The sequence below is a fragment of the Sycon ciliatum genome, chromosome 3, assembly GCF_964019385.1.
Source record: "Sycon ciliatum chromosome 3, ocSycCili1.1, whole genome shotgun sequence".
Classification (NCBI taxonomy): Eukaryota; Metazoa; Porifera; class Calcarea; order Leucosolenida; family Sycettidae; genus Sycon; species Sycon ciliatum.
The window spans coordinates 32,603,385-32,628,789 of record NC_088645.1 but is presented as its reverse complement, the minus strand read 5'-3'; the positions used below and the strand labels follow the sequence as shown (position 1 = coordinate 32,628,789).

General features: G+C 45.4%; 4 protein-coding genes across 4 annotated transcripts in view; 3 read left to right on the top strand and 1 right to left on the bottom strand.

The window, feature by feature from the left end:
- LOC135811999 (uncharacterized) overlaps nt 1-25,405 on the top strand; it is a 113,994-nt gene that overhangs the window by 21,840 nt on the left and 66,749 nt on the right. The window lies entirely within an intron of this gene.
- LOC135811990 (uncharacterized) lies at nt 132-5,522 on the bottom strand. The gene is made up of 6 exons (XM_065325278.1): nt 5,316-5,522; nt 5,112-5,216; nt 3,715-3,915; nt 2,470-2,803; nt 1,530-1,811; nt 132-1,013 (listed from the first exon to the last, which is right to left on the bottom strand). The coding sequence occupies exons 1-6, from the start codon at nt 5,331-5,333 to the stop codon at nt 643-645; spliced, it is 1,311 nt and encodes a 436-aa protein (XP_065181350.1). The 5' UTR covers nt 5,334-5,522; the 3' UTR covers nt 132-642.
- LOC135812371 (uncharacterized) lies at nt 9,104-14,989 on the top strand. Its single transcript, XM_065325747.1, has 6 exons — nt 9,104-9,143; nt 10,534-10,614; nt 11,404-12,078; nt 12,542-12,790; nt 13,272-13,439; nt 14,398-14,989. Exons 1-6 carry the CDS (start codon nt 9,104-9,106, stop codon nt 14,682-14,684), a joined length of 1,500 nt encoding a protein of 499 aa, XP_065181819.1. The 3' UTR covers nt 14,685-14,989.
- Nucleotides 16,331-25,390, top strand: LOC135811998 (uncharacterized). The gene is made up of 8 exons (XM_065325286.1): nt 16,331-16,716; nt 17,712-17,793; nt 18,553-18,823; nt 19,412-19,839; nt 20,726-20,966; nt 21,740-21,942; nt 22,489-22,506; nt 24,770-25,390. The coding sequence occupies exons 2-8, from the start codon at nt 17,719-17,721 to the stop codon at nt 24,896-24,898; spliced, it is 1,365 nt and encodes a 454-aa protein (XP_065181358.1). The 5' UTR covers nt 16,331-16,716; nt 17,712-17,718; the 3' UTR covers nt 24,899-25,390.

Genomic DNA, 25,405 nt, shown 5'->3' with positions numbered 1-25,405 from the left:
CTTCCCGTCAAGCCCTTACGTCCCGTACCGTCAGCGTTCCGTCGAATGTGAACTAGGTTTTACATGTCTCGAGAAAGACGGCATGCCGAGCAAAGTCCCCACAGCTCAGGCCAACAAGAACACAATATCCATTAACGCCTAGTGTGTATAGTGGGAAAGAACAAAAATCACTCCATCGGGATCTCTTTACGTGAAGTGCAGCTAATGATGGCTCGCATACCATTCACACAAATTAAATCTATGAAGAGCAATGTTCATTCATATTGAAAAGAAACCGTTGTAACGAAGGAAAGTGTGAAGCTGAAAATGTAGGTTAGTAAGTATCGAAAGAAAGTTTCCACATAAAAGAATAATTGAGATTCTGAGGTGCAAGTGAGTGGCAATGTGTTTCTATAGGTAAAGAAATTAGGACACAAAATTCTATTCATTTTACATTGAGAAATCGAGATTTTAAAGCAATTTCAAATGCTGATATACATGTACCACTACCTCAATACTAGTATGCAAAGAATGCTTGAACACTTACAACCTAGCCGTACATCCAGTGAATCTTTCAATTTTTAATCGTTTACCACTCTCTGACAAGCGGATAGCATGGGTCGTGCCTGACCACAGCAAACGTGGATCTATTATTGCTTTTGTCTATTCCTCCCTTGATGGGCAGGCTTCTAGGTATGCGGTGACCAACTCACGATCGGCGACAGTAGGAAGGGCGAGTTCAGCGTAGTTCGTTAGCCCACAGTCCTCAGCAAAGCCGTGCAGCTGTGACTTCACCTGTGCTTCCAATGCATCAGCGGCCAGAGGCGGGAAGATTCTGTCCCATACTTCTTTGTTCCGGGAGGCCAGTATTGATACAAACTCAGCCGGGGTGATGAAATCGCCGTCCTCCAAGTTCTTCTTTCTTCTATTCAGCCATACTGCAGCCAAGCGCTGCTCTACATCTTCCAGTAGCGTGGACGGCCACCCAAATCGTGAGGCAATGGATTTGAGAAATGCTGCCACAACGTACTTTCCTGAAAGTAGAAAAAGTGAACAAAAAAAGATTCACTGATTTGAGGGAAAAGATTTAAAAAAAACAGGTAAGGTCGGAAGAAAAAATCGACTGTTACCACCAGGACTCGAACCAGGGGCCTTGGCTTGAGGCCAGCAATGCTATAACCACTTGGGTTATGGTGCAGCTGTCATTCCAGCAGAGACAATTTAACATTTTCTTCAGACTTCGTAACTCACGCTTTCTGTGAATCCACGCAGGTGACAAAAGGTTTCAGGTTTATTTCTTGATCGTATCATCAGAGGAAATTAAACCAAGTGTGGAGATTACGAGAGCAAGACGATTTTACACAATGCAAAATGCACATAATTATGCCGCTCGATGACTCATGATTTTTGCCTCACAGACATCCATGGCAACTTGAGAAACTAAGAAACTTACAAGTAGATGTAGAAAAAATATAAAAAATGTACAGGTGTACCCCAAACTAAAATGTCAATGGGACAGGACAAACGAACTTGTGAATAATGTCACGTACCGTCCTCAGATGGCTGTGGTCGGGCAATTCGACGTCTCTGCAGCTCCTTGCGGTGGAGTCTCTGTTCGGCTAGGATCACACTAGCCCGTAACGCCAGCAGCAGCGTCAGGCGCAACCTCTCCAGGCGAATCGGATCATCTTCGGGCTTAGTGTTGTCGATGGTGAACGTGTACTCCAATGGCGAGCCTATCAGACGTGCTGCTACCTGCCGCCGGAGTTCCATGTCACTATCCGTGTACTCTTCCTCTCCAGACCTCGTGATTATCGTCACAGGAACAACACCTAAAGGACAAAGCACATATATGTCAAATTTGATGTAAACTACATTAGGACCAAGCAAAACATTTAGTCTGACGCGGTTCAGCGACCACTCTGACAACTGAATCTGTTGGATGGAATATAACCATTTTTGGGCAATTTTTTGGTTCTTTTTAATTCTGTGAATGGTCAGGACTGACATGAAGCTTGCATAATGGACAAGAGCAATGCAGTTTGTGCACGTGCGTGCATGCCCTTGATGTGAATATGCACAGTCGACCCCTGATATAACAGCCACCATTGTGGAGGATGATTAGTTCCTTATAGCCGAAGTTCGTTATACACCTAACACATAATGCCCTCGTACTGTACAAGAAGCAAGTCAAGACTGGTATTTGTCCTAGGCCCCCCCCCCCCAATCACACACACACTCTCCTCCATTTCATCATTCATTACATAGAAGTCTGATAAGATGGACCCACATGGACAAAAAGGAAGGGAACGCCCGAACTGCCGAACTACTTCTTATCCCAATTTGTGTCCATAAGGGTAATATTCACAATACGAAAGACTATACGTTGTATGCCAATAGCGTAAACAGGAATGGAACTACATGTAATTAAATCCCACTGCATGCAAAACACGCATAAGGGTGTTTGAAATTAAGCATGCCCGCACGTACCAAGTTCACGCAGGACATCTTGGGTGCACCTCAATTCATCCAGCTCCTCGTCTAGCATATCCGTGATAATTACGTGGTCGGCCCGGATGATGTGCAGGACAGCATGGCATTCATCAGGCGTGTAGTTATCAGCAGTTGGCCTGATTTCTCGTTCATAGATATCACCGTGGCGCAGCTGATTGGTGATGAGAGCGCGGACCTTGGTAGCATTCATGCGATAGTCATCACCCTGGCCCTGGGGAGATCTCAAGAAAACTCCTCCTTCTCCAGCAATGTCGGCCGCTTCCAGCAGTACATCCGTTACACGCTTGTCACCTTCTCCAGAATCATACTCCTGCAAGGCATTTGCCAAAAACCAAACAATACCCCAGTCAAAATCTACCGGTTGGGGTCAATCAAATGTTTGTTATTCTATATAACGAGGTTTCGGGTGATCTTATAACCACACTGTTAATTGTAGACTGGCATTCCTCACCAGCATTAAAATCGTAGATGAGGGTGCGCAGTACAATTTAAAGAATGCTTTTTACGGTTTTCAACACGCTATTATCACAGCCAAGTCGGAGTCATTTACATGAATCCAGTTCTGTATGACATTAGTTTTATGAGTGTGTGTGGTTTCCTTCACAGCAGGCTCGCAAATCCCCCTTTGGTAAGTAACTGGCCTGTCGACTCCTTGCTGCTCTGGGTGCCCTCTACGAGTACAGAACATTTCACACTTGCATGCAACAAGAGGGGCCTACAAACTGCATACAGTACTTCCCTATCGGCAAGCCTGATTAAAATTTACCTCAAAGTAGCTATAGTATCCAGTTACAGTGATGGAGAGTTACTCTTAACTCGTATCCTTATGTCCTTTTCCTTTCTACATTTATTTATGGCTCAACATCCGAGTTTCAAAGTAGTTTTTTTAAATTAATTTCTGACTTCATTATTTGACACACTATTTTGATGCGGTGCACGACAGGTATAAGGTCTTACATAATTCTGTTTTCGGTTCAACTCTCTTGTAGTTACTTCACACTAATTGCCATCATTATCTTCTTTTTGGAACGATGTTATATAAGGTGTAATTCTGCTGCAGCAGAAATATAAATTGATATTGTAGCGGCAATAGCATGCTCAAGGCGGATATACACTTTCTTCAAGCCAGCCTGGTATTCTACTTCGAGACCAGATTTCCAGGACAACACTCGGCCAAGATGTCAAGAATTGGTGGTGAATGCAAGAATGTGGCAGATTAACCTGTTGCGTCTCTGGCTGTCCGAATATCTCCAGGAATTTGTTGATTGTAGCACTCTTTCCGACATGAGCGCGACCAATTAACAAGATGCGAAGTTTGCCAAACTCCACCATGGTGCTGAGACCTGTAAACAATTCACGCGTTTGGCGGTTAGGCCTATGTCGTAGGCAGTACTGCTTGTACATCCCCATTGTTTCATCGAACTGCAAAACGACACACACACACACACACACACACACAACCCACACATAATGAGTTACAATATTATTGAGTTACTCAGACGGCCAAATGTAGGAACACTGATCCCTCAATAAAGAAATAAAAATAGAAACAGGTCTCGTGAAGGAGCATAGCGACAGATGTGCAAAGTCATCATGCCTGGTCACCGTCTTCTTCCGTGGAGCCCTCAGATTGGAAGAATATAAAAGCAGCTCCAGGATGCGCAGTTGGAGGATAGATGCGAACGCACCGCTTCTCAAGGTGAACACCTGTCATTTAAGACCACTGATACCAGGACCAGGGGACGATATTTCCATTCAAATGACCCTGGATAAGGAGACCACCTGGTAACAGAGACCACGTTTTCAAGGTCCCTTGAGTGGTCGTCTTAGACAGGTTTCACTGTATTGTAGAAAATTCGAATCCCATCCTCCCGGACATGTGCAGACCTTGAACGGACCACAGTTCTGGAAAGTACATTTTCATTTTTTTTTACCGTTTCATATTTTCACTGTAGACCGACCATGTCAGGTGAAAACAACCTCAATAACTCATTCATGTTGTGCACGCTTCCCTTGCTGCATCTCATGTTCGCCATTTAAAGTTGTCTTTGGATAACGGAAAAGAAAGAAAAATGTCGCTACTCAGTCTGCGGACAGAACTGTCCGTTGTGAACTCGCCATGCGCCAGCGCAGCACAGAAAAAATGATGCCGAACATGATAGCAATACATGTTTTTCTCCAAAGCCAGATTTGAGCCAGGGCCGAATGTAGCATGTCGAAGTGCTCAAACTGACAAGTGACGTCATTGAGCTCTGCATAGCGAAGTACAAAAAAACTATCCCACTCAGCAAGTAGACTATCGAAGCATCATGAAACTCAAAAAGACACACTTCACTCCGTTTTCGCAATCAGATACCTCATTTACAAAAGATTTACACAGGTTAGCAGCCTATAGAAGTTTCATATTTTCATACGGAAAAGGGTGAAACATAACAGCTTTACTCTGGCCAATTGCCTGGAGCAAGCAATTTGAATTTCGGCTAATCTACATCAGGAACAAGGTTTGTGTTCAAGCAAAACATTATGCCGGATAATTCCCATGAACACAAAGCTCCGCCAGGTTGTGGACCGTTTAAAACTGTACCATTGCATTAGTGGAACAACAACTTTGAACTTACCCATTTTTCCATCTCAGCAACCAGCTCTTTTTCTTTTCCTTGTACCAGTTCATCTCGACATTGTTTGAACTTTGCGGCGTCAAACGTTACCTCTTTCGTAAGATACTACACGTTCAGCGTACAGAGAGACAATGGCATCTTTTGATAAAGCATTATTAATTTTCTCCAGCGTGAGCTCAAGCGTAACATCCTTTTCATGCTTACCGATTGTCCGAATCCCATCTCGAAGAGCCCCCTTCAGAGGAGACGACTGCTAAGAAACAGAAGATGATGAAAATATGGAGCGGAAAAGTTTGCTTTCTCCCTAGTTGCTTTCCGTGTTTCGATATCCTGGAGCTATACTTCGCGCATGGCGCGCGGGAATCAATGAACGTATCGACATCCCTGCAGGCACTCGATGATACTCTATGTACTGCTAGGGTTAGGGGACGTGCGTGCTAAAGAGGGTGATGCGCAGTATGCCTAGCGTTTGAGCAGAGGTGCTCGTGTCGGCCAGCTGGCAGCGCTAACATGTTCGTAAGTGGCAAGTGGTTTTATGTGCAACGGTGAACGTATCGGCATCAAAGCGGTTGGACTGAGCTCAACAGCTTGCTTCTGACACTGAAACTTGTGGAAAGAATTTCCTGGTCGGCGTTTGTTTCTATTGCCTGGGCCTTTCTAATACAAAACGTACAGCCTGGTGCCGTGAGAAGATAATATAGGGAAAGATTATTTTATTCCACAAGAAAGATTGTGGAGCTCTATTTGCGTAGTTTAGCTCCTATATGAAGATTATTTTGTTGCAAAACTGATGGCTGATCAACAAGGCGAGCGTGTTTCTGGAAGTGCTGCGTCGGTCAGAAATCAATATGGTCGGGTTCCACAGCATTCGAGACCCAGCGCAGGACAAGGACAAGTGGGTCACAGAGCAGCTGCGCCTAGATAGGTAAGTAAATTACTGAAACCCGTCGAGTTGAAACACGCAACCTCTGCATCATCTCGTTGAATCTGATGACTAAATGAATTTCATCAGCCACCACACCAGAGCTGTGCTTCCCAGCCGCCCGCACACGACGTTGCTACAGCATAGCACCAGCATAGCAGTTTTGGTGTGGTCATTGATGAAATATCTTTATTATGGCGATCAGCAAAGCGCACATTGGACGTAGAAATGAACAAAAATAGAAGATGGATAATAAAGTTTACTAACAAGTTTCTAGAGACATTCATCATGGAAATACGTCTCGCTTATGAAAGATCTGTACACAGCCGAAAGCTGCTGCTTCCCTCTCTATCTAATCTGATGAATATTTCAATTAGTCAGTCTGAATATCAATAAAACTGTCAACGGTACCATTGGGCTGTTGAATAATACAACAAACTAACTCTCCTCCTCTCTCCACTCTAAAGCCGACCATTGCAACCCTAGGTAGCCATTACTCACACCAGTAATTTCAAGCAACGAAGGGGTTACGGGTAAAACATTTCCTTCTAACAGCTGTTTCGCCTATCTAAGGCTCATAAGAGAAGATCATCATGATATTGTAATTGATAATTATGGCAAAATGTAACTCGGATGGTGAGCCAATTAAATAATTGTGAAAAGAAGAAGGACAAAATGGTACGAGTTATGAGTTATGAGTTATCAGGTTACGTTGGTGGACAGTTAGTCATAACTCGTAGCATTTTGTCCTTCTTTTCACGATAATTATGGCAATTAAAGTTTAGACGGAGTATTATGGATTCAAGAAACTAGGCAAGTTGTACACTGACAAGTTATAATAATATTTTAAAATCAGCATGGGGCCCAGGGTTCTTGGAAAATTAGCAGGTGATAAACTGCATTCGTCCAATCACTAAATGCTACCATTTCACATGGCTCTATAATCTGTCCCCCGTGAATTCCGAGATTCCGCGGATTGCACAATTTCCGCAGAATTTACTGTTTTCAGCCGCAGAATTCTGCACGGAATTTCTGATATTCTGCCGCAGAATTCACGGCTATCAGTATAATACAGCACAGATACGGTCAAAACTCTTTTCTTTTCCATGATCATTTACGTATCTACACGCTCCTAGACTATATCTGTGCTGCAATATCGAGCTATGCAAAATGTTAGCAATGCGAGCAGACGTCCAGGATCCTCCGTCTTTGGCAATGCTGTCACCTCCAAACTAGCTAGTCGCAAGCCCACGCTGGGCAGAACAACACGAAATAGTGATTGTGACTTTGGCAATGATTGTTAGAAAATGGTTTGAGCCCCACACTGAAGTTCACGCTATTCTGTCGACTTGATTTGACACTTAATTCACGACTGCACAGAAGAAGTCCATCGAACCGTCCACTCACCAAATCTGCAAGAAAGCACCACTCCCTGCTCACTACACCGTGTTTCGGGGAATTTGATTAGGTTGAGGAAGATTGTGCTGAGGAGCACCACTTATAATGCTCTTCTGGCCCAAATATCACCAGGGATACAAATCTACAGAGAAGCTGCGTTTTCAGGGCGACAAAGGAGTATTCTGATATTTCTAGCAACAATGCTAGTCACCAGGTTGGAATGTTAAGGGGCTTTGGATGTCAAAGCGGAAAATCCTCCCTTCTTGTGTTTTAGTGTGCAATTCAAGCACCTATTGGCGCCAATGCGTTTCACAGTTCGGCTATATGTAAATTTATAGACTTGTTGCTCTCCTCCAAACGTCCTACACCAGCCTTGTGCATAAAATTCCATTCAATAATCGAGCGCTGCCTCATTAACCATCATCATTTCGAAGAAGGCATTGAATCGTCAGAACATTAAACTTTGTCAGTATTCGTCAAAGCCAAGTCTTGTTCTTATTGTTCGCTTTTGCAATCTACCATTGTCGGTTACGCAGCGCACCAGCCACGATGCATTTACATGGGATTGTTGACAAGACAAATTCACATGCTTCACGCCGCGCAATCAGTGGCAGTGCCTGACAAAATTAATATTAATTCCCGTAGCTATGCAGAAGACGTTACTTCAGTAACGTCTGGCGCTAGCCAGGGTCCACACAGCTTTAATTTGGTGTTTGTTTGTGTGTTCGTGTCACGCCTGGAGCTATCCCGTATCTTTCCCGTATCTGTCCCGTATCTGTGACCACAAAGGCTCGACAGGATTGTACATAACAGCTGTCCACAATATTTGCTGACTCCCGTATCTGTCCCGTACCGTACCAATATTCGTCGTATTATGTATACGACTCCCTGATATAGAGGGAGATTTGGAAAGAAATAGGGAGACGAGGAGGAAATTAAATTAGAATAGACGCCGAATAGGTGATAGGATGCGTCAGCAAAAACATACTTTGGAAGAGAAATCCCGTCGTCTCCAAAATAAGCGTGAACGGGCGATTCAGTGCCGGTCACAGGAAACGTCGGAAGAGAGATCCCGTCGACTCCAGAACGCCCGTGATTGGCAGAGTCAGCGCCGGTGACAGGAAACGTCAGGACAGACATCCCGTCGAGTCCAGATCGCCCGTGATCGGCAGAGTCAGCGCCGGTCACAGGAAACGTCAGGACAGACATCTCGTCGACTCCAGATCGCCCGTGATCGGCAGAGTCAGCGCCGGTCACAGAAAACGTCAGGACAGACATCCCGTCGAGTCCAGAACGCCCGTGATCGGCAGAGTCAGCGCCGGTCACAGGAAACGTCAGGACAGACATCTCGTCGACTCCAGATCGCCCGTGATTGACAGAGTCAGCGCCGGTCCCAGGAAACGTCGGACGATACAAATGCAAGAAATGAGCATAGGAAGTAGGCCTTGGCGGATAATGCTCGAAAAGGTGGCAGATTCTGCTTTTTTTGCACCGAAATTGGCAGAACCATACAAACCTTATGGCGGGCAATTCCTCGAATTCTGCTCCATTTCTTTATCCTCATACCAAACATGCATGAAACTTACCAGAAAAAGTACCGAATTCTGCCAATTTTTCTGCCGGCATTATCCGCCAAGGCCTAATAGGAGGCTTAATCGTGCTGATTCGCGTCATGCTACTGCAGCTGCGCACATGGAAACTGTGCGATGCATGTGAGAGCAAAAAATACCGATCGATTTTTTTTGGAAAACTCCAATTGGCCAAAGTTTAATGACGGCGAAAAGTTTCGTTTCGAGATCGGCCAAAGTTTCTCATCGGCCAAAATGTGTTGATGTACAGTATAAGAAGATCAAAAAGAAAAGAAGGAGCAAACCAAAAGTGGATGAAATTAGAGAAAAATAACAATCCGAAATAAATTCTACAAATACTTTTGCCTAAGGGCCTGGTCAGACTGCGGCAAATTTTGGTTGCCTGACGAAAAAGGAACAGCGTCCAGAATTTGAATCGCCATCACACTACACATGTGGGGAGAGTGAAAATTCAAACTTCATTTCGAGCGTCAAGTGGTAATCTCCACGAACAACGTAAAATTCCTTCACCTTGGGGATCGCCAACACCTTCTGTGCAATCCTTGCAACCATCCTTATGAGTTTTCTTGTTGTCCGTGGCCAATTAGCTCCTCGATATCGAGATGAAAAAATCAGTGATTATCAGCGTCAATGGCGTATCAGCGTCAAATCCTGTTTGGAGCGGAAAAGCGTGGTCCGTTCTTGCTTTTTTTTTGGAGCGTCAACTCTCGCTTTTGCCGCTCTGCCACCAAGTTACTATGGAGATTCGGCTTAGGGCCTGGTCAGACTGCGGCAAAATCGAAATAATCCTAGGATTATAATCCGAATCTCCATAGTAACTTGCCGCCAGAGCGGCAAAAGCGAGAGTTGACGCTCCAAAAAAAAAGCAAGAACGGGCCACGCTTTTCCCCTCCAAACAGGATTTGACGCTGATACGCCATTGACGCTGATAATCACTGATTTTTTCATCTCGATATCGAGGAGCTAATTGGCCACGGACAACAACAAAACTCATAAGGATGGTTGCAAGGATTGCACTGAAGGTGTTGGCGATCCCAAGGTGAAGGAATTTGACGTCGTTAGTGGAGATTACCACTTGACGCTCGAAATGAAGTTTGAATTTTCATTCTCCCCACATGTGTAGTGTGATCGCGATTCAAATTCTGGACGCTATTCTTTTTTCGTCAGGCAACCAAAAGTTGCCGCAGTCTGACCAGGCCCTTATAATCCTAGGATTATTTCGATTTTGCCGCAGTCTGACCAGGCCCTAACTCATATTTAAACTGATCGAAACGTTTTTGCAATACAATGATGTGGCGAATCAACGGAAAAAAAAACATTTCCATCAGTTTAATAACATGTACGATGAGGTAGGCAAAAAAGCATAGCGTAGGGCCCTGAGCTTCCAAGCTCTCTCGTACTGCTGGACCATACAGATACATGTAAATAGTGCACGTTTTCGAAGTGTAGAGACATGATCTGTGCTGTTCTTCAACTGGTATCCCGTTCTACTTCTGGGTGTGCCTGCTTATAGGGCTTGGGCCAGGATCTGCCGATACAATCAGAGAGTTTCAACCAGATTCCGACCTGAACTGGGCGAAGTCACGACAGACTCGTAAGTATCTATAATACCCCGCCCCAAGTAGATGATTAAAACAGCTCATACTTGGCTAAACAAATAAATGAAAGAGCTATTAACCAGTTACCGTAAAGTCGCGGATAAAAGCCGGGTTTGCATATGATCACATCGCTGATAGAAACCTGAAAATCAAACGGGTCAAATGCATATAAGCCTGTCGCGCGTAGAAGCCTGGCTTCTATGCAAGCGCGGATCGGGTTGGTCAAAAGTGCATACGTTATGTACGGTGCATAGTAAAACTGCCGCCATACCGGTAGTCAGTGGTAGATCTACGCTTGTCGCGCGTAGAAACGTGCATACAAGCCTGGCAAAAAAATATCAGTGGTGCATATAAGCATGGTTTGCATACAAGCCTTGTTTGCGTTAAAGCCTGATGCAGAAAGCGGCTTATGTGCTTATACATCCAGCTTTCATCCGCGACTTTAGAGTAGTTGTAGAACGTCAGTGCTGTCGTTAAGTGTCGTGCAATGTTATCGCATGAGCTGCTTGTTTAGTAACTGGTGGTATTTGTGGACATTATAGCGTAACTTGGAGTTCCTTGGTCCTTGTTCTTTTCTACAATTATTTGATATCATCAAAGATGTAAATCTGCCCCCCCCCCCAATACTGCATGCAGTGAATCATTCTGCTGCTTCAATGGAATATTAACGACGAAAATTGGGCACTGTGGTACCTTTTTGCCTTCTGCCTGTTGCTCATTGTGAAGAAGTTGGTGACTAAACTAGCCGGATGTTGTTTGTTTTTGTTATCTGCTCTTGACTCCAGCACATGTGGAAACTGGAACGACGAAAGTTCCTATCCAAGAACCGCAGCATCGGATAGAGACGCTGGACAAAACAGACGATCAAATAGAAAGCGAGTTGACAAGACCAAACCGGCGAAGGGTGGCCGCCGACACGGATTTGAAAAGCAAAATATCAGCTGTGAGGAAACGGCTAACGGTCGGTGCAGAGCAGGAGCTGTGTCGAGAGATGTTGGATTACTTCGGTCCCGGCATGGAGTCACTGCACGCACTTCTTCTCGGCTTGGATTCGTCAGGCAAAACAGCGCTCGTGGAGCTGATGGAGAAGGCCATTACACATCGCTTCATGTCACGCAGCACACTAGCTGGATGTACAACTCGTCACGTGACCCATCATCGCATCAATTCCTACCTGAAGGTGATAGATACACCGTCCGTTGCGCTCCATGATCCATACGCAGCAAACAACGTCCTCCTGAACATGTTCCATCGGCGCATTCAGGATGGTGAAGAGGTTTCGCTAGAGCACAGAAGCCATGTCCCTCAGCAGAAACCCATCAACTACGACACTGTACTGGACGGCTGTCAGGTTGTGGCCTTTGTGATCAGCGGCGAAGATCTATTAGACCCACGCCAGAAACCGAAGATGAGGGAGCTGTGCCTGAGGTTCTGCTCATACTTACGAACCCTGTACAACCGTGAGTAGCATCCATAAAACTTGAGATCTCAACGATAACATTGTGATTGAATGTGGATGCCCTCTAGGCAGATCGGTTTTCAAGTAATGTATTTCCAGTGTTCATGTCACCCCTCATCATTTGAGCTTCAGTAGGCTGGGGAAGATTGTGCCTGAAGAGCACCACATACATGGTGCTCTCCAGGCACGGACAACTGTCCTCGGGCATTGGTTGAGCACTTTAATTTACACTTCCGAAACCTTCTCGACAAAATCCCCTGCTTTGAGTTCGACTTCACATTGTATGATCACTCTCACTCCTACCCCGTTAAATGTTGAATAAGTAAGGAATAGAGGACAACAAGAGGAGGATCAACTTCTTCATCGCTCATGTTGTGAGCACAATCCTGACTTTAACTGCTATGATGACTGCAGAATAGATATATGTATTTGTGTATTTGTTGATTGTATGTTTCTGTTGTTAGCAAACGTGCTCCCACAAGAAGCTAGTGATGCTGGCTTTTCAACGAAGAGAGTGTGGATTCTCACGCACACATCACGTGCTGTAGCGAACGGCCACAGTGAACAAGATCTAAGGCAACTTACACGGAGTCTCATCGATGGCAGCAGTGATTCGACAGATCCTGTCTTTCTCATTGATTGCTGCGAGCCAGTGGTTCCAAACTGGAAGACGACCGAGCAACTCAGCCCTGCGGATGTCGTTCACCGTGATGGTCAGTTATTTTCCAGATTTAACCTATTGAAAGAAAACCCTCAATAAGCCCATTGCACATTGCCAAATATGGAAGGTATGAGTAATGCATGTGAGTACGCTGGGATCAGGAAATGAACTGTTCAACACCCCAGACGACCATGCCCAGGTGGCTGTGTGGGGTGTTCGTGGTACAAACTACGTCATTGCACAATGGGCTTATCATCAAAGGCGAGAAGCCATGTTATGCATCTTTAACATGTACACTATACATTCCGAAAGTTTGACCGTGCAAGTGTATGGCCGATGCAATGTTGAAGAAACGTTTTCGCATCGGAATATCATCTCTCCAGATACTGAGCCCACACAGAAATCAACAAAAAAACTACATCTTCATCTATCAAACAGGAAATAAATGAAAAACCCGAACTTTCCGTCAGGCCAACCACGTTGTCTGAATGTGACGATTGGCCACTGTTGTCTATTGTATGTTTGTGATACAGTCACTGGCCATGGAGGCTGCACGCCGCTGCTTCGAAATCAAGGTGCTGAATGGACAGCGGTTTCGATCCTGGATGAGATCTACATGCTCTGCCAGGAAGCTGTGAAAGAGCGGCTACGCAGAGTGAAGGGAACAAGAGGCCGCCGACTAAGCCCACATGATGAGAATGGTAAGTGAATTCTGATCAGGCCTCGTTCATTCTTAGGCAGTACCTCAACTGGGAGGGGCACCATTATGAGGTACGAGGTGAGCTAACACGATGAATTTCAGGGAGAACGGAAGCCTAATTATTAGTAATTGTACTAGTAAAGATGGCCTGCTCTACGTTTCGGGAACGCGGCGGAAAAAATCACGTTGACCCGACCAATCTGCACAGTTGAATGGCATCCGCTTGATATCTTTACCGTCGTCCCCCCCCCCCCATTTCCCATCCCCACAGCCATTTACACAAAAACCTGTCCCAAATGTTCTCTCTTCCAGTTCATACTGGTAGTGACCTAAATGAGTGCCAGTGGCAGTGAGAGTTTTTTGTTTGTTTTAGGTACAGGTTTTCTATCATTCAGAATAAAAGAAGAAAAAGAACGAAACAGCATGCTGTCCGCAGATTGAGTATTTCGCTCCTGCTCTTGTAGCAGTTGAGCACTCTTGCGTGGGGTAGTGCCTTTGCTGTTTGCGTTATGCAGAGCTCACTGACTTGTCAGTTTGAGCACTCTGGCAAGGTACGTTCGGGCCTGATTGGAAATTTTGATTTCCATTGCTATCAGGTTCGGCCTCATTTCCTCTGTGCTGCGCTGATGAGTTCAAAAAGAACGAAACAGCATGCTGTCCGCAGATTGAGTATCATTCAGAATATAATGTCTCCAGTGCTAGGAGGGAGAGTAATGCCGAGCAGGAGCGGGGCTGGTAGAGGACGAGAGGGTGGTGGAGGAGGGGGGGAGGAGGGAGGGGGGAGGAGGAGGAGGTTGAGGAGGAGGGGGGAGGAGGGGGGAGGAGGAGGAGGGGGGCGGGTAGGGAGCAGGGTAGCCTCTAGACTAACTGTTGGTACATAGCGCTCTATGGTTTTGGACCTTTGGTGCATTTTCGGCTGGAATCTTCTTTTTCTTCATTTGCACCTTGACTCCACACAGTGGGAGAGGAATCTATCACAGTTCGCACCTTCATTCTCCAACTGTACTCCGGACAAGAAGCTGATCTGAAGCAGGAGCTTCACGTCATCGTCAAGTACTTCACTGACAGAGGACTGTTTAATTTGGCAGCTCTCCGTGCGTCCAGAGGCACCAGGCCATTCTGGGAAGTGGTGGAAAGTCGCAGGACAGTTCCGAGGACGGTTCGTGACAGCATCATGGCCTGGGTGAATGGGGAAATGACGCTGAGTGAAGGGCACTCGTTCTTTCAACGTGCAGCTGTCCCCTGAACTGTGTTTTTCAATTGTACTGCAGGTTTTGGTCCACCAAAGCATTCTTTTATCCCTCAGAGTTGCTAGATACAAGAACATTTTAAATTATACCGTTTTCTGTGTCCATTGTCATTGTCAACCATTTGAATTTATGCTGTATTCTTCTAGGTTGCAATGAACGTGGATGTGAATCTTAATTGACCCTATACAAATCTCTCAATTCATTCATATAATTTGATCCTTCCACATGTATATGTACATGAAGATTGCAGGGTGGATAAACAAGGGTTGAAATTTATGGGTAGACTGCCACCTTAACCTCGCAAGGCCAAACTGGCAATGGTTCCGAATTTTATAGAAGCGATTTTTAAAGCCGGAAAGAGCTACGAAGAGTGTGTGAGAGAGAGAGAGACAGATGGAGAGAGAGAAAGAGAGAGAGAGAGAGAGAGAGAGAGAGAGAGAGAGAGAGAGAGAGAGAGAGAGAGAGAGAGAGAGAGAGAGAGAGAGAGAGAGCTTTGTCTATGACATTCAGTACGTTCTGCACCTCGGGAAGAAACGAAAAACTCTCTGCTACATGTATAAAGTATACAATTCACGGTCCTTCGACAAAGGGCCCTCTACACAATGTAGATTTCACTGTAGAATGCGTTGCGCAAGTATATAAGCATTATATTTTGACAGTAGGTTAACGCTCCATGGATGCAGTGAATGGGAATTTTCTGCCGGCAGAAAAATTGGCATTGGCAGAATTCGGTACTTTTTCTGGTAAGTTTCATGCATGTTTGGTATGTAGATAAAGAAAGGGAGCAGAATTCGAGGAATTGCCCGCCATAAGGTTTGTATGGTTCTGCCAATTTCACTGCTTTTCGAGCTGAATCTGCCATCTTTTCGAGCAGAATACGCCGGTCCCTACTAGCCGAGACTCACGCGAACCGAGATTTTTTGGAACACTGAATAGCCTGCATTATCGTTTCCCTCGGAAGCCGGTCATGTCATTGATTCAAGTGCACGTAGCCCACTCGTGTAGGTACAGTCTACAATGACTCCCGGTATGTACATTGTACTGATCTACTGATGTAGGTATGCTGTTGTATGCACAACGTGGTAGGTATTTGCTGTTCAGGTCAGTACGGCTCAGGGGCGACGTATGTGTATTCGATACTCAGTATTCAGCTGCTGCCTTCTGGCACTGGTGTGTAGAGACTAGTGCTTACTAGTACATGTACATGACGATTGTACTGGCTCCTGTTATGTTGTGCTGTAGTGTAGGCTGGAGCTTCGGTTCTGGCTCGTCAAGTGACACGTGCTGTCAAGCAGCAAACTAGGTAGTCGGGTTTGACAGTAAGAAAAACCAGTTGCAGCCCTATTTTTATGAGTTGTGCTGTAGGCTGGAGTCTCTGTTCTGGCTCGTCAAGTGACATGTGCTGTCAAACAGCAAACTAGGTAGTAGAGTTTGACAGTGGAAAAAGCAGTTGCAGTGGAACGCGCAATGCCTGAATCACTATCATCCGGCCGCCGCTGTGGATTTCTCCCTGAGCCGTACTGACATGAACAGCCACCACCATCCACGTTCTGCATGCAACTTCATACCTGCATACGGCTAACCAGGACGGTGCATTTTGATAGAAACTGGCACAGCGGAGAGTATGAGCTACAGTCCAGCGCTGGCGTACATGCAGCACGAAGCAGGAAATGCAGCACGAAGCACGAAGCACAGTTTTCCGTGAAACTGTCAACATCCTAAGGTGAACGTCTCCATTATTCTACGCGTAAGAGAAGATTAGGCTTTCCTTTACTTCGACACTAACATTCCCATTCAAGATCATAAAGTTTCTGGTAGTGCGGTACGTGCAGTTTTGGCCAACACCGGTCAGCTGAAGGCGCAAAGAATGACTCTTTACGGTGATATTCTGTGAAGCAAACGCGATCTAGCGCAGCGGCCATTCCGTGTTCCAGTGATCGTGGCTCTACGCAGCAAGTCGGACGATAAGAACAACCCGCTCTGTGGATACGAAACACTGCTGATTGCAAAGGCGAATCTCCACGCAAGGCAAGTTACACGTTGCTGTTCAGAATCTAGAAGCATTTCCTTACCTTCGTACTCTGTTCTTATTGACAAACACAAAATCAATTATGTTTTCTCCGCGAATGAATAATTCATTACGCCATGCCGGTAGTTGCACCTATTCCGAAAAGTAGGACTAGTATTTCACACTGTATGGGCTCAGATTGGTCTCACTAAACTAAAACATGATTCACTGATGATAATATTCAATTTTGCTGTCCCCCAAATATACATCTACTTCTGAAACAATTGTCGTAGATTTAACCCCCGCGCCCCCCCCCCCATATACTCGAGGAACACGAGTAGAGGTTGAACGTTTTAAATCACTATACTTGGGATAACACCTCGCACACATTGTGCCGGAACATACTCAAACTCCAGGTCTATCTCCCACTATTTTGTCCTAACTCCACGTACCAGATACTCCAGCCATACACATTGTTGTACGACTATGCCCACACATACATGTACACCTTAGTTGACAAAATATGTACCTCCTGTCACTGTTCTATCACAATTCACCGTTTACAATGTACCCTTATGATGGGCCAAACCGGAAAATTTGGTGTAATGTGAATCTCAATTTTAATTTTAATCGCAGTGAAGAGACCTTTTTGGAGTTGAGAAGGTGAAGTTTCCTAAAATTGTTTACAATGTATGTACAGAACACGTCTAGTTTGCACTCAGTTTTGATTGTTTTCTCTGAGAATGGCTGGTAGTTGAGGGTGACAAACCTTAGAGAAGTATATCTACAAAGGGGAAGTGTTAGGTTGCAAAAAAGCATGGCAGAGTTTGCTTAAAAAGCCGCACAAACACACGATGTTTGTTGTGGAAGCACTCTGTGATTTACCCTCGCAGTAACTTAACATTGTATAACCGCACATATGTGTCCGCACTGCGCTTATCTTCATGTATAAATATTGGAGCATTGAACAATAGAGTAGCGAATTAATTATTTTGACCGTTTTTGTTCCACATAGGTTGGATATGGAAGGGTTCGAAAAGGAGTTGTGCCTACCGGTTATTTTCTGCTCATCCATGCAGGGAGACAGTGGAAAGAAGGTAAGTCACGGACGTACCCCAGATCTGAGCCTCAATTCCAACCCTCCTCTTACCAAAGCCTCACACCAGAGTTGGGTGTATTCTAGGCAACTCGCAAATCCACGGCTCTGCGTTGTTATTTTCCGTTGATAACCGGTTGAATGAATTCTTGCTTGGGTGTATTTCGTGATCACTCAGATCTATACTGAACCGGTTGGAAATCTTGCGATTGTCAGAATGAAAAGTGCATTTGCATTACCTATCTGAACGCAGGTGGGAGTTCATGCGGTTGTCATCGACTGCCATATCATTACTTCCATACACATGCACTGGATGAGACCAGCACATAGGCTAGGATCTGATATGGGGTATTGTGACACATTCCCCCAATGGGATAAGTGCATGGACAGTTTTATAGTACAACCTGCTGTAAGCGACCTCTGGGTTCAGCTACCACCTGCTCGTAACGACCGTTTTTCCATGCACCGACAGTTCTACACAGACACTGTGGGACCTGGTTCTAAAGACCCCTGGCTTTAAGGACAGCTTTTGCTTGCACCGTGGGGTGGTCGCTTAAACCAGGTTTTACTGTGCTTCAGTAACCTGGTACACAAAACGATCTAGAGCCCGTGTGAGTGTCAGTAACATCTTGGTATCATTGTTTATTTATTATTTGAATCTGTGCAACCCCGTAGTTCAGAAGAATGGATTTTATGTTTTGTGTGATTGTAAGCAGCATTACATTATCTGATATACTCTTCATTATATACTCTGTTCCAGGCATTGGAGAACATCAGGATCGTCACTGAGTACATCGCAAAGCATCATGGTATTCCTGTAGAATGGAAAGAGCCAATAGAGGGCATCTACAGCGTGCAGAGTATCAATGATGTCGCAAGTGAGATCCAGTCTCTAAAGGTAACCGAAAAGGGAAGAGTCACATCGATTCTTCTAATTGACGACAGCAACCGCCTGGCACTATCTGTCCCTTCTTCTCAGCAGTCCAACACCCTCCAGCCTGTGTACAACGCGTTGAAAGAACTTTCAAAAGGTACTGGGGCTTACACGACGTGCGCCAGTATTACCACTTGTAAAATCTGTATGTGGGTTATTGGTGCATGCTGACTTTCACGGTGATCATTTGTGAATATTGTGTGAGTTCTTAGAGCATGCTGACTTCCACGGCGACCACTAGAAGGTTTTGGATAGAGCTCTTCAGGATCACCATCCCCCCTCTCTCCCCCCCCCTTTCCTCAAGAACGAACGAGCACATCTAAACTTCCAGAGTGGCCTGAAACTCAGACGATCTGTCCTATGGTACATACACACCTCGGTTACAGATGGCTGCACCCTTGTGTACTGCCAATGTACAAGATATTGTCTGAGGTGAAATCATACCACAAAGGCTGTATTTGAAGGCTGAACATTCTTGCAACGCGACAATAATAGGATTTTTAAGGGTCGGAGACAAATTTATCTGAGACAGGAGATTCCAATTACAAGCAAGTTGGATGTGTGAAGTGAAGCTGAGCCTGTAATAGCACGTGCATTATTGTTTCCTCCGCTCTTCACATTCATTTCCTCCAAGCCTGGTTTTCTTTTTTTGCTTTTTTGCTTTTCTCCACAATGTTCCATACAGGAAGGTTGGTGTGTATCGTTTGCAAGGACGAGAAAACTAAAATCCATACCGTGTCCCTGAGGTCTACAGTTACATTTGACAAGGCTGGAATCCAGCTTGGTGAAGGCAAACAAGACGGCGAGCAAGAACTGCTTCTGAGCATATGGACGAAGGCATCGGCTGCTCAGGGGCGGGAAGTGGCGCGCGTAATGTTAGGCTGCCATGTGGGAAATCAGTTTGATCGTGAGCCGTTGCCGAAGGTCATGGCCTCCCCGTGGTCTCTCGACTTCAATATTTCGGGCCAAAGCACAGTCGCGCCGGGCACAAGTCGCTGCAGGATAACCATCGGAACAAGAGCCTGGAACCCGGAGGAAATGTGCATGCAAAGGATTCACCTGCACTACATGTACATCGAGGAGAAGGAGGAGAACAAAGAATTTCAGTTGCAGGTTGGTAGGATTAGAATAAAACTAGCCTTTCTTTTTCCTATCGCCCTGACATGGAGCAATAGAGACAGACAGATAAAAAAGAGAGAGAAAGAGTGAGAGAAAGAAAGAGACAGAGATTATAATAATTATTATAGAGAGGGATTGAGGGAGACAGACAGACATACAGACAGTCAGACGGACAGAGAGAGAGGGAGAGAGAGAGAGAGAGTTAGAGAGTTAGGGAGAGTGAGAGAGAAAGAGAGAGAGAGAGACAGAGAGAGAGATAAAGAGAGATAGAGAAAGAGAGAGAAAGAGAGAGAGAGAGAGAGAGAGAGAGAGAGAGAGAGAGAGATAGGGAGAGAGAGGGCGAGAGAGAGAGTGTGTGAGAGAGACAGACATAAGGAGCATGAGTGAGTGTGTGAGAGGGAACTAGTGAGTGAGATAGGGAGACAGATGTGCATCAACCTATCAGCACTGGTGATGAAATTCAGCAATCTTAACTACAGTTAATTTGCTTCTCAGTCCAAGACATAGGATCATTCAATGTACTGCATTATTTGTATATCAACTTTTTCCCGCAGGCATAGTCCGGCTTAGTTCAAGTTCATAAAGATACCCGCTTCCGCATGCACGGGGAAAATATGCCTGCAGGGGAAGAAGGGGACCAGGGCGAGGGAGGGGACGTTGCTAGGCCGTATCACACTCAAGAAGTCGAGACGTGTTCATTTGGCAGACCTGTATTGTTAATGATCAGAAAAGTTGGTTCCCGATGGTTAGTATTCTAAATATTGGGCTTCACCGCCCCTGGCCGCATTCGTTGGAGCCAAAAAACTGTACTGTTGAGACTATGTTGTAGGACGTATTGCATGAAAGGAATGAAATTGTACTGTGTTCTCGAACTATTCAGATCTCCCGGTTCCAGGACACGTGCATCCCTCACATCAGCGGAGTGCAGCAGGTCAGTTTGACAAAATGGAGACCGGGCGAAGGTATCCCACAAGGAGCCAAAGATGCCTGCCGTGGCACTGCAAAGAGTGGAGGCGACGGGAGCGATAACACATTGAACATTGCAGTTATCGTCGACACCGCAGATCTGGTCTACAACAGGGTGAATGGAAAGCTCGCCAGATTGTGTCAAAACCTGACAGGTGCGTTGTTATTGGATACGTCGTTAGTACCTCGAAGGGGTTTTAAATAATTGTCCCCAATTTGTCCCGTTTCATAAATGTCCCTCTGGTTGAATCAGAGGTATTCGACTGTACATGGACAATGCAACTAAATTACACGACAGCAAACAATTGTTTTGAATTTGATTATTTAAGATGGCGGTAGCGACTTAGGCGATGATATTCTCTATGAAAGGTATTTGCTCTCCACAACGGAGCTTGCGCCGCCGCCTTGACCTGACACTTGACTAACTCACCACGGCCATCCAGAGCACACAGGAAGTCCATCAAACTTTCGACTCGGCAAACCTGCAAGGAAGCACACACCTCTGAGCCTACACAAGCTCAGTTGATAGGAGTTGAGTTCTCCGAAACCCTGTGTATTGAGCAGGGACGGGAGTGGCGCTTTTTGCAGGTTTGGCGAGTCGAAGGCTCGATCGACTAATTACGTGCTCTGGGTGGGAGTCTTGAGTTAGTTCAGTTTCACGTCAAGTCGGCCCGAAAGCACGAGCGCCAGTGTGGGGAGCAAACACCTTTCTCGTGAATTGTTTTTCTATTAAGAAACTGAGGAACCCAATATTATGGGGGGGTATTCTGTTTGTTTCTGGCCATTAGTGATTATAATAGTATGTTTGAACGTATAAATATGTGCTTTAATCAACGAGCCTCTATTAGAGGGGCACAAAAATTAATAGCCTTTGACATTATCAAGAACCTCTTGTATTTGCTGTTTTCTCTCGCCGTTTGTCTTCCAGACTTTGACCACGTTGTTTTTTGCCTTTGTTTCGACATTGGCTTCATGAAACCTGGCCAGGACATTGACGAAGGCCGATCAGCGAGGATGATTGAGGAGAGCGCCACGATGCTTAGCAAAAAGGATTTGGAGAAGGTTGGCATTGTGTCGTGGAATTCCCAGCCACCTCAAGCTGTTGCAGATGAATTCACGGCGATACTGTTGGTGAGTTATTTAACTTAACTGTGTGCATACCTGACTGGTGACTGTTCCCGCTATTTTATTGTTTTCATTGAAAAGTTGTGGATAGACCCTCTTCAGACCCCCTAACTCTAAGGTACCAGCAGTGCTTAGCGCTACTAATTCCCGAACATGCACTACGAGCACTTAGAGCGTGCCTTGGTGCCATGTATCTTCTCCGATTCTGATCCCACCGAGAAATTCACGTTTTCATTCTTCAGTAGAGAGTTTGCGCTTCGCGCTGTTCAATTTCGAAAATGAGAAAAAAACGTGCTTGGACCCGCTTCTTTTCACTGTGATTTAGCACTCTGTCGCGTTGAAATCTCGCGTTGCAACGTGTGATCTAACAAGCATAAACTCTCTATTATCAAATGAATGGTACCAGATTTCTTCACAAATTTCCAAACAAAAACCAGAAAAATCATTCCAAATTCATAGTTGGTTCCGGGAGTTTGACATATGTCATAACCTACTTCAACTATGACGTATGGCTGATTGTGTTTCTGTACCATTGCTGTTGGTTTGCTTCAGAAATGCGGCAGTTCACCGGTAAGGAGTGTGTGCGTGTGCGCGTGTGTAATTGTTTTAATTTTTAATTCATGTATTTACTATTACTCACAAAGCCAACTCGTATAATAAAATTTAATAATTTATTATGTGGACAAGAACAGCTACTGAGTAGGGGCTCCACTGGGCAGCAGTGATGGTGAGGTGCCAGGGGCTCCACGGACAAAAGGTATTGCTTTCAACACTAGGAGCAAGCGCCACGAAAAAGGAAACAGAAAGGATAAAGCGAAGCTAGATCTAGCTATGGGGAAGTAGAATGGGTACAGTGCAGGTAAAAGTGCCGGTATATGTTTACTTATTGTTTACACAACAGAACAACAAGGACAATCAAGGCTTGTTTGCTGCTACTTTAAGTTTCATGCTTACGCAATCATCAGGCAAGTTTCCTGATTTTTGCGTAAGCATGAAACTTAAAGTAGCAGCAAACAAGCCTTGATTGTCCTTGTTGTTCTATTGTGTATTACGCTCTGCCTTTGTGGTGTTGAGCACTGTCAGCACTCTGGGTACATCCTTCGGTACTTATGGTTTAGAAAAATAGAAACAAGAAAAATAAAGAGATTGTGAAATACCAGTGTTTGGATTGCTGATGTATGCCAAACACAGCTGAGCACTCTGAGCAAAGCCAGGTACCAGGTGGGTCCGGGAAGCAGAGAGCTCGAAAATTACAGGGAATCAGTTGCCCAGTACCAGTTGCTGTCTTTCAGCTGTCGGTAGACCTTTGTCTTGAATGATGGAAAACCTTTTTTGTGCGGGCGTTACGACAGCAGCCTGTCAGGAAGGGTGTTCTATGCACCAATACAGCAGTATGGGAACGACCTCTTCACGACGGATGGAGCTGAGACGGGGAGCGTATCTGACAGTTGACAGGCTATTGGCATTATTGTGCTCGTTCCTGGTTCTGGGGTTGGCAAGAGAAACGCGATGCGGTGGCAATACAGCAAGTAGCTGCGGAGGACCAGTAATGAAATGCAATTTGTACATGCACGAGAGAGCAGCAACAGTCCGGCGGACAGCCAGACTGGGAAGAATTGCTCCAGGGACAATGATCCGCAGTGCGCGGCGTTGAACACTCATTATCCAGGCGTTGAATGTGGCTGGCTAGCGTGCCCATCGACACAAGCGGGGCATGCTCCATCAGGGGCCTCACGAATGCCTTGTAGACAATCGTTCGGTCACCTGGCGTTAGAATGTGAGCCGCTCGTCTGAGAAAGCCCAGGCGCTGCTGGGCGTGGATGGTCACGGTCCTGAAGTGACTAGCAATTTGGAGCCAAATCGAACTCCAAGCAATGATATGTTGGTTTCATCCGGTACAGGGGTGCCACCAAACAGGATTGGGGTAGGTCTAGGTGAATGCTTCGGAGGGCAGCAGCCATAGCCTGGGGGATCGCACGATACTTTCCACTGGCAACCCCACTCATGCAGGCGGTGTGTAGATACCTGCAAGGTCTGTCCAGGTTCCCGAGGGCAATGAGCTGAGGACACTTAACTGTATAGTGTTGTATCATCCACATAGGCTTCAAGCTTAGCATTGCCAACAAGATCATCGGCAGCGTCATTCACATAATTAAAAACAGCGTATGGCCCAAGATACTGCCCTGGGGCTTGTGCAACTGTCGCATGGTAACGACGCCACAGTTTACAAGACTATCTGGCCCTCTGGCTTCTCCTTCTATTTTCTTTTCTCGTAATTGTCCTTTGCCTCTTATTGCTGTTCTCTCCAGCACCGAGCCGGGGGGGGGGGGGATACATTTTGCGTAGCATAACACACCGAACGCGGAAGTGATGTTTCACCAAAGAACTTAGATTTTTATCCCAGTTTCGCCCAGTAAAAAAGGATAAAAAACAATTCATTATTTCTCTCATCGGATCAAAAACAGGAAACATACCGGTCAACGTTAGACCCAAATCCACCGAGTTTAGTTCCTTAGAGTACCACCATTACCAGGGATAGGAGGTGAGTATGCCAGAACCACCTCGAAAGTGGTCAAAGCCTGAAAATTTCATCAACTGCATCCCTGGTCTCTGGCCACGAGCTTTCAGTTAGCGGTAGGGTGCACTGTATGGCAGTAAAAATCCTTCCGCTTCCAAACCAGACATGGCCTTGGTACCCTCTCTTTTTCAACCAGGGTCTTAGATCATTTCACTACGCCCACGTTATCAAACTGTTACTAGACAGTTATAACGTTCAGATGTGCTTTACTAGTCCGGTTTCTATCTCTCTGCCTTCTCGTTTTCATGTTTCTAGGCACGAAAAGAACCATATTTCCAGGATGCTAGATTTGCTGGCCTCGTTGTCCTGGGCATCATTGTTGGTGCTTTTGGCCTGGTTGTTTTCATGTATCATCTCATATGGGTGTTTACACACGAAAACTAGCAAGCATGTCGGTGCACATCGTCCTCACAAAGTATTCAGCCGACAGGAAGAAAGCCAATTTTGCCTATATTGCACTCCACGTACCTATGATTTGTGTCAATACTAATGAGACATTCAAAATGCGTAGATCACAGTCTAATGTTGCTTGGTTGTTTACAACGTGTGCCTGATATACATTCTCTCTCATATTTCGCAGCTTTTTCTCAGGCAATGTCCAGCATCTATCAGGCCGTTAATAGCACATTTCCGTTCCTGAAACATTGTGTTTAAAATTAATACTACTTTTTATTATGGTTATATAGACTCGATGCTTGTTTTCACGAAAGCCATTGTGATTCGCTTTTCATTCATACGTGCCCCCTAGCATTCAAACTACCCCCCTCTCCTCCTCTTTTCCTCTCATGACATTTGTACCTCGAGTTCACTATGAATTCGAGACCGCACGTTGGCCGAATGCACTCGGTCTAACCACCCTTTTCTCCTTAATTCTAACCAGATTGGAGCTCG